We start from the raw sequence: 10,000 nt of genomic DNA, 5'->3' as shown, positions 1-10,000 counted from the left end.
CATGAAAATGCTCTGCACTGATGCCTGGGCTGGCTCTAGTCTATTTTTGTTTGTGTGTGTGTGTGAGCCTTCAATTTTTGTTGGAGAAGAGAATTTTGGAACACATCCAAAATCTAACAGTGTTTACTCTACTTAACCAGGTGCTAATGTGCTTAAAATCATGTAAAGAAAATCACCAACACTGACCCATATTGTTGTATATTTCTTGTGCACATTGCATCAGCAAGTGTTGTATGCTATGATTATGTCCTCATTTGTAAGTCCCTTTAGATAAAAGCATCTGCCCAATGCAATGCAATGTAATCTATAGCAATGTAATGTCCTCAGTGGGTTGAGTAGTTAATGGGCAACATTTTCTAGTGTTAATTTAACACAAAGAACAACTGGAAGGCAGTTGAATTTGACTGTCAAAAATCCCGGAGTATCTCTTTAAATATGACTGTTAAATTAACACTGCCACATTTACTGTGCTATTGGTTGCTGCGTTTGTTGTTCCCTAACATGAAACAACAGAAGCAGGAGTTATCTTCTTGTAGTGATTTGAGGAGTTAGTTAAATGGTCATACCAACCAGCCACCCCCTCTTTGTGAAATTTTCTTCATACTGTAAATCCCCTGACCATTTAGAGACAAAAAAACCTGGCAAAAATGATACTCTCCAGCTATAAGCAATAACAAAAGCACTAGTCACATAGGGCGGAATTCTCCCACCCGCTTAAGTCAAAAAAAGCGCGCAACAGCGCCTCCGTGGTTACTCAAGTCTGTGATTAAGCGGGGTTTACGCGGAATTTTGCCAGTTGCGCACTTTGGGTGGGGCCAGGCCAAAATCAGGGAGTTTCGCATGTAAATGAATCCTAAGCGTATTCTCCCGTGCACTTACGCGCGTTTGCCTTTACGCGCATCAAAGGGCTGTAGTAAGGTCAAGCGCCACTAAGAGGTAAAATGTAATATTGCATTTGATGCTCGCTTGGCTCGCATTTTGAACATGTTACACGGTATGCTTTGTTGATGTTCCTTACCGTCAGCGTGAGTCCAAATCGAAATTCATTCACAGTTCCACATAAACATCCTACATTAATTGTGACAAAATATGACCAGCTGCCCAGAGCATGTTCTCATATCGGTGAACTTACAAACAAAAGCAGGTAATTAATTAATCAGTATGAGGATCATCATGTTGTCTCCACGGACGGTAAGCAAAACCAAAAACACCTCGTTGCAGGTTGCACCATTCACAAGTAGGCTACATTGACAAGGCACGTCAGACTAAAGACCGCTGTTCCAGTCGTCCTCACAGCCACCCAAAGTATGCCTATTCAAAAACAACCTTCACCATTTTTACTATGTTGTAGCCACGACGTTAAGTAAAGGGTTTTTATTTCAACTCCTCCACTTTTGTGATTTATTGGAACTCGTGCATATGTGCATGTAACCTATTAAACTTTCTGAACTGATGCCCGACATACAAAACCACCACATACTGAGGTAGGCTACAGGTTGCCCTATCTGTTTTTGTAAGGCCGAAAATATTTCCTGAATGTCATTACAGCTAAACGTAAAAGGTAGGTTTACATATCAGAGCATGTCTTTTGCATTTCGCTCTGGTCTCTATTACACCCCATCAGCGGCGCGTTTAAGTCCTGGCTTGGCATTGCATGCCCATGTCCAATTAATTCCCATCCCTGCGACAGAATATAAAGTCTCCATTTTTTCATGACGATCGATTTCCTAGTTCATTGTTCAGCATGCATGTAGCCCAAGTGTAATATGCTGACGGACAGCTGAGATCCACATATTTCCAATTATTTTAATGTCACGTTGCTGTACAGAGAAGCGGAGAAACACTTTTAAAAGTCAGCAAACAGGCCTACTATGTGTTTGTTTAACTGTGGGAATGATCAGCATTTTAAATCACTTTTTGATTTCCGGAATTGTCCAGGCAACACGCCAAACTCCATTTTTAACAAAACGTTCAATCATGTTTATTATTTCAATCAAACTGTTGCGCACCAAAACGCTCAGCTGAGTTCCCGCCAAAGGGACACATCGCGTTTCCATCTCATTATCTCACCTCCAATACTTGCTTTCTGCTTGTGAAAAGGAGCGGAGGTTAGATTTTGAAACGCTTTTGCAAGAGGACTTTTGGCACGTGGTTTTAAATTCAAAGTTAAAGTTCAGTGTTGGATCTCAATGGACTGCCGAGGTTTTCACATGGTTGATCTGAAAATCCATGCTCCATAGTTTCTTTGTAGCCACAACTGATGAACTTGGCGGAGACTCATCCCCCCATTTAGCATATATCACGCCTATGTTGGGCTACGCGCTGTTTTTCTGAGTTAAGCGCGAGGGGTGTGGCGACGTTCCAGAGGGGAGAATACGCGCAAGATAAGACAGCGTAAAATATGCGCGCGTAAAACCGACTTAAGTGGAGACGGGAGAATTCCGCCCATAGTAAATTGTGCAGATTTAATTCACCCCCAGTGAGTAGAACCAATACTACTGTACATGTCATCTTCAGCTCTCTTGGAGTTGAATTAACACTGCAACATTGGTTTTGTGAGTTGGGCGGAATTAGCTAACAGCCACCAGACAGCCCTTCTGTTTGACAACTACTGTAGATATAGGCCCTACTATTGGGTTCATACAGCTCCAATCATTTCAAGAAAAACGACTCGGAAGAATGAGCCTCTTCATATGTAAGCGCTAAACCAAAGCACTAACCGCACAGACCATTGTGTAGAGTTAACTCAACACTTAGAGAACAGAACCAACACTGTGGCTCTTTTTAAGTGTTGAATTAACACCGCAACATTTCACATACTACTGTGTGAGTTTGGTGGAATTAGTGAGATGGCCCTCACCAGACAGTTGGAGGGAGTCTTTGTGCTGCTTCTCGCTCTCGTCAAAGTTGGAGGAGGACCTGTCATCATCCGAGTAGGAGCGGTTGGCATCCCCCTAATTAAAAAAGACAGAGACGGGAATAGAGAAAAAAAGAATAATAATAATACGTTTGGGGAAAAACAAGAGACACGGAACATGACTTTTCCCTCTCACTCAACTCTCTCACTGTCTTGTCTGTTCTCTCTTGATTGCCTCAGCCTGCCTCTGTCAGATTAATACAATAATCTTCTCCTGACTGAGTTCATAATCAACTGTTTTCAGACAATTGCTTTACGAAAGTCAAAGAGACATTGTTTGGCTGGCACGTTTTTACTAATCTATACACAACTCAAAATCCCCCTGGGATGACTTGAGCCTGGTTTTACTACAGTCACACTCACTGATTTTAAGAAAAGAACTGGCCACACCTTGCCCTGCCATCCAGAGGCTGTGTTGTGAACATAGCTATATATAACAACAACATGATGTATTTTTGGTCAAAAGCAGAAGAGAAGACCTTGACCAGGAAGCAGAATGGCGATGGCTTTACATTTCTGTAAGTTGCTCGCCATGAAAATTCACAATGTTTATGGGCATCTCCTGTGACCTGGCTTTAAATATGCCTTCTAAACCCTCAACTAATCATCTGTATGAAGCAAAGCTGTTCCAGTAAAGAGAGGGACAGAGGCACTCTGCGGCGTACAATATGGTATATTTTAGACAAGCGCTGGCCCTACAGTACCTCTGCTTGAAAGCCCTCCACCAGGATGGCGATGAGGAGGTTGAAGAGGATGTAGTTCCCAAAGGTCATGAGGGCGACGAAGTACAGGGCAGCTAGCGGAGAGGTGGACGCCATGCCATTATACAGCACCACGTTCCAGTCTTCCTGGGTCAGGATCTATAGTAGGCACGCAGGCACGCACGCACGCACACACGCACGCACACACATGTATGTTAGTATTAGCAGAGGGAAGTGGCTAGTGGAAAGATGGAGGGCATGACAACACACATGTGCATGTGCACACACACACACACTTTTGTGAAATACACATGCAGCATTTCCATACGAAAAATGAGGACACACATTCCAACGGACCTACCCATGCACACAAATATGTATACGTTTGTAATGCATACATTTGCATACACAAAATTGGAAAATACAGTAGACCGAAGGAAGTCAGGAAATCAGACAAACTGTATATTTATGCATACATCAAATCCATATGTATGTTTCTGCATTCAAAACTTTGTTTTTCTCCCTTTTTGTTCTAAAATATGACGTTGTGGATTTCATTTTACCTGGAAGACTGTGACGATGGCCCAAAGCAGAGAGTCAAAGTTCTTCCTGTCAGGAACCGTATCGCCGGTCTCCGTCTTCAGACTGAACTTGCAGCCAAATATGTGCATCCCCAGAATACTACAGACAGAGCACAGCAGAAGGGAGCATGTGAACTTCTGAAAAAAATGTTGATTCAACACTGTAAATATGGTCCCACTCGATACAGAGTTGAATTCCTCCAACTCTTTGAGTTGAATTTAATACTGAGACAGTTGAATTGGACAGTAATTTAGAGCATATACGACTTGGCAGTGTTGAGTCAATACTCAAAGAGTTAACATTTTAGATAACACTTTATTTTAGGGATACATCTATTAGCACTGATACATACAATGTTCCTGTATAAGTAACTTGTAAGGCATGTATACAGCAAAATCAAACATTTGTTAGGCATGGATTCGCAAATGTCTTGTTCATGCACAATAAGGGATTTATTATCAATTTAACCTTAGTAAGGATCTAGCTGGCCTTAGCATTTGCTCAGTACATGCCTTACAAGGTACTTATGCAGGCATTAACAGTGTATGTATTAGTGCTAATAGATGTATCCCAAAAATAAAGTGTTACCAAATTGTACACTACAATGAAGTGGGACCATATGTGCTATAGTGTTGAATTATCACAGCAACATTTAGTGTTTACTTTTAGACCCCTTTGCTGTTTTGTGCACAGATATGATGTACACGTAATTTGGCTGCGCACGCATCGTTGGAGCCGAATCGACCATGCCCCGCACATTTGTAAAGAAACTAGACAGAATTTTTTTTTTCCAAAATAAGAAAATGGATGGTCACAAAAACTTTAGGTACTGCAGAACTGTTCTAACACAAATAGGCTTCATAAATAGGCTATTCATTAAACTTGACGGGGTCTCGATGGTGCTGTCTCGCACGCATTTCCATACAGGGACTAGAACTGGGCCGTATGATCAGCTGCTGCAAGTAGCCGCGACAACACTGTGCTTTCACGCCATGGTGAATAAGCTAAAGAATCCTAATCTAAACGATATATAGGCCTAAATATATATATAACCAGCGATCGCCTTCTCCTACAGATATGTGTTAGGGCTTGTTCGAAGGCTGCGAATCTTATCTTTTTACAGTTTTTTACGGCACGTTTTTATGTTCTTTCATTCAAAAGTTATTGAACTGTAAGCGGCCGCTGTTGCAAGTGAAAAAATAGCGCTTTCCAACCATTTTTTTAATCTCGTCATTTTTTCCTAACAGCCAGCGATCTCCTTAACCTAGACCTACAGACATGTGTTAGGGCTTGTTCGAAAGCTGCGAATCTTAGCTTTTTACAGTTTTTTACGGCACGTCTTTATGTTCTTTCATTCAAAAGTTATTGAACTGTAAGCGGCAGCTGTTGCAAGTGAAAAAATAGCGCTTTCCAACCATTTTTTTTTATCTCGTCATTTTTTTCCCTAACAGCCAGCGATCTCCTTAACCTAGACATACAGACATGTGTTAGGGCTTGTTCGAAAGCTGAGATTCTTAGCTTTTTACAGTTTTTTACGGAACGTTTTTATGTTCTTTCATTCAAAAGTTATTGAACTGTAAGCGGCCGCTGTTGCAAGTGAAAAAATAGCGCTTTCCAACCATGTTTTTTATCTCGTCATTTTTTTCCTAACAGCCAGTGATCTCCTTAACCTAGACCTACAGACATGTGTTAGGGCTTGTTCGAAAGCTGAGATTCTTAGCTTTTTACAGTTTTTTACGGAACGTTTTTATGTTCTTTCAATCCACAGTTATTTAACCTTAAGCGGCCGCTACTTCAAGTAAGCAATGGCGTTATTATCCAGCCGGATAGAGAGGAAATCTTTTTTGTCGCTGTGTTCTTTGTTCCCTCGAATTAAACCGACGGTCTAAATAGGCTACATTTGTGCGTCCCCAACACAAGACCAGTTCTTTCTAAGTTAGCTCTTTTCATGGAAAAACATGTTTCCAAGGAGTCAGAGACATCTTCCTGAAGAGTCGAGGTCATGGTTGAGGTTGACGGTATAGCATAGTTGAGGTTGACGGTGCCGTTGTAAAGATGCTGCAACTCCGCACGCAAGTTAATCAAATGCAAGAGCAGGTGTTTGAACAGGTTGGATGTATTACCATTCTTGCATGATAGCCTATTAGTTTATCGCAGATATTGCTGCGCGCTCCTTCCTTATCTACTTTCCTGAAATATAGCCACGCTTTCGACGGCATGTTTGTGTTTCTCAATAGGCTAGTACAATCAGCTGGTTGAATATCAGCTGTCTTATCAATCGTTTAAATGAGGTGCGAAACGGGAAGAGGAGGAGCGTGGTCAGTTTGTGACACTTGTGATTGGCTGAAATGGCCGCGTGCTTAAACACACATTTGATGGCTCTGACAGTCAGACTTCAGGAACCGAAACGTGGAACCGACAGACAAGGCACGTTTCGATTCCAAGTAGAACCTTAGCTTTTAATTCGGTTCCATCAAAGAATTGAATTTCGGTACCCAGTCCTATTCAGATATGACGTGGGCGCCACAGACATGGGCATTCCTGATGGTGTCCTCAGTCCAGTCGGTATGTTTCATTTCTTGTAACCACAAACATCTCTGTTTCTGAAACAGCCTTTTCCCTCTAGGAATAGCGTAACAAGTGTACTTTTAGGGTCTTGTTTTACAACCGTGCACGCTTCAGGGCGGCAGGTCTTCCCTCTTTAGGGTCTGCACTGTCTCTTTGTCTGTTTGTGTGTGTTTGAGCCAACAATGTGCACGCTGTCAGTGAAGACTGATGGTACATGCACACAGGCACGGCACATTTCCTTAACATCTCTGTCAGCAGTGCGAGTCCGAGAGGTTCGCGGGCTGCCTTTCACACAGCACAGTCAACGTCCACGTTCTATCTGCGGGCAGCAGCCATTCATTTTCAATGGGAGCCGCACATTGAACGCGGACATCCGTGCAGGAAAATAGACTCGAGTTCTATTTTCGAGGCGCAAAGCGGACATGTTCAGTCGGGATGGACATGCCCCGCGCTTACACCGCGTTCCTGTGTGCAAGGCATGATTTCTTTTCATGCATTCTAACCGTTTCGGACTGACGTACTGTGGATGTCCGCGCCGTTGGTGTGCATTTACCGTGAAAGGGTTAATAAATAGGGCTGTTCAGTACCAAATAAGTAGCTTGACAAAATTAGATGATGTGACAATTTACGGTGGATCGCTCATTTCAGGGACCAGTAGATGCATAAATCAACTACACATACAGTTAACATGACTCTCCCGATGAAACCTGATGAAAATACGTAGAGAGGAAATGACACGTTTTCGGACATACACTTACTGCTAGCTCTGCCACCAAACGCAACACAACAATTCTACAACAATGTCAGAAAAAAAACACTGACATTAACACTGACATTTCCTGACAATGTCAGAAAAAAACTCTGTCACAGAAACCAGATAATCAGTGTCCTACGCTGTCATCATTTAAGCAGTAAAAGTCTCACAGGATAAAGAGTGTAATAATTTCTCCATCCAATCATCCACTTACACCCCCTCTTCTCTCTCTCTCTCTCTCTCTCTTTCTCACACGCACGCACGCACGCACGCACGCACGCACACACACACACACTGGCCTCTCTTTTCATAACAGTGTCCAATCACTGAGTGCTCCCCTCTGACATTAGCATTCAAAGTGCTCAGTAACCCCATTAGAGCCAGCTAAACTCTGTGTGTGTGTGTGTGTGTGTGTGTGTGTGTGTGTGTGAGAGAGAGAGAGAGAGAGAGAGAGAGAGAGAGAGAGAGAGAGAGAGAGAGAGAGAGAGAGAGAAAGAGAGAGGGGTCGGGTGGAGAAAGCGCGAGAGAGAGAGACACAGAGACAGACAGAGACAAAGAGACAGAGGAAAGTGAGAGTACAAAATCAATCATGTCCATGTCTAATTTAGAGTAAACAATGCATCGGCTCAGCAAGGGACTGTGGTATGTGGTCACACAGACTCAAACGTGTATGCAACAATGCACCCCCTATCTGATACTCACACACAGAGCCACACCGCTAATGAAGGAGAGAGGCAGGAGACATCAAAGGATGAAAGGACATTAATGCACGTACGCACGCAGGCACGCACGCACGCACGCACACACACAGGCACGCAGGCACGCTAGTACACATGCACGCACGCACGCACGCACGCACGCACACATAAACAAATTTCAATAGAATATTCTGTCAATAACACATGCAGATTCAAACACAGACACAAATACATACACACACGCACACGTATCGTATCATCATGGAGGCTGTGATTTACACCCCTAATAATTATACCTGAAGATGAATATGAAGAGCATGAGTAGCATGCAGAAGGTGGCCACGTTGTCCATGGTCTTCATCAGCACCACCAGCTGCCTCCTCAGCGCCGGCATGAAGCGAACCAGCTTCAGAACCCGCAGCAAGCGGAACGTCCGCAGAACCGACAGCCCGCCGTCCGACTGACCGATGATCTCGCACACACTGTGCAAGAGAGAGAGAGGAGAGAGGAGACACAGACCAATAAGACGGAAGTGTTAGCAACCAAAGTGTAAGCCGCAATAGACGGAACGTCCGCAGAACCGACAGCCCGCCGTCCGACTGGCCGATGATCTCGCACACACTGTGCAAGAGAGAGAGGAGAGAGGAGACAGACCAATAAGATGTAGAAGTGTTATACTAACCAAAGAATAAGAATATGTAAACTGATGAAGATCTGAGATCTACTTGGGTTTTTGTTGCAATTTGTATTGCAATTAAAGGTGCACGGTGTAGGCCTAGTATTTTTAACAGTTTCTTTCCAGAATTAATGCTTCCCATTCACAAACCTTTATCAGGAACACTTACCACCACCATCAAATTCTACGTATTCACTAGACTCGTCCCAGCAAATACCTGATTACGACAATGATTCCATCGAATATGTGCTAAATTAACTTTTTTAATCACCAGCCGAAATGACTAGTAGATGTTAATCTCTCTAGCTCAACACACACTGACTAATAGGTCAAAGTGCCATTTGTTTTTTAGGAGGGTACTGGCACTTTATAGCCCGGTTCCTACTGGGAGCATGTAGCAGAATTCAATTTCTCCAGTCAAAAAACAATCGGAGCATTTATTGCTTCAATATCAATGGTAGCTCGCATTGAGGAGTCACAGGACATATTATAGACTATATTGACGCTTTAGAGATCAACAGAAAACATTTTTGAAGGAATTTGTTGGTATTGTAGCTCCGATTATTTTTTGAATGGAGAAATAGAATCCAGCTACATACTCCCAGACCTAGTAGTGGAGCTCACAAAGCTGCACGGAACTACAGGTTGGGCAAGAGGCAAGCAAGGCACTTTAGGCACTGTTAGCAGACATTATACCACGGCAGTCTGGAATCTCCAATTGTGACGCGCTAAATTGGGTGTTGATAAACTGTCTATATATGCACACCTGAAGTAGTCCCACTATTAGGTCACTTTTCTGACCGCATAACTCCAGTGTATCAATGCGCCAAGGCACGCACGTTCATAAATTACACACAAAAAAGTTGCAAGCATTACGCGCTGAATTGACACATGTCGCATTGCGCGTCTGGAAACACCAGCAATGTATAGTACCTGATGACAACGATGATTCCGTCGAAGATGTTGTAGGGGTTGCGCAGGTAGTTGAAGCATCCAAAGGCGGTCAGCTTGAGGATCATCTCCAGGGCGAACATGCTGGTGAAGACGATGTTGCAGATCTCCAGGATGTTGGTCAGCTCTTCTGGCTGCCGTGAAAAAAAGGGG

The 10,000-nt window shown here is 43.2% G+C and overlaps 1 protein-coding gene across 1 annotated transcript in view; it reads right to left on the bottom strand.

Moving 5' to 3' along the window:
- LOC134456583 (voltage-dependent T-type calcium channel subunit alpha-1I-like) overlaps positions 1-10,000 on the bottom strand; it is a 401,906-nt gene that overhangs the window by 167,429 nt on the left and 224,477 nt on the right. The window contains exons 11-15 of the mRNA XM_063207987.1: positions 9,830-9,981; positions 8,517-8,702; positions 4,182-4,299; positions 3,622-3,777; positions 2,861-2,954 (exon numbers count right to left, since the gene is read on the bottom strand). Of these exons, the coding sequence (XP_063064057.1) occupies positions 2,861-2,954; positions 3,622-3,777; positions 4,182-4,299; positions 8,517-8,702; positions 9,830-9,981 (706 nt within the window). The remainder of the gene's footprint in view (positions 1-2,860; positions 2,955-3,621; positions 3,778-4,181; positions 4,300-8,516; positions 8,703-9,829; positions 9,982-10,000) is intronic.

The sequence above is a fragment of the Engraulis encrasicolus genome, chromosome 1 (assembly GCF_034702125.1).
Source record: "Engraulis encrasicolus isolate BLACKSEA-1 chromosome 1, IST_EnEncr_1.0, whole genome shotgun sequence".
NCBI lineage: Eukaryota > Metazoa > Chordata > Actinopteri > Clupeiformes > Engraulidae > Engraulis > Engraulis encrasicolus.
Note: the sequence above shows the minus strand (reverse complement) of the source record. Positions and strands in the feature narration are given on the sequence as shown.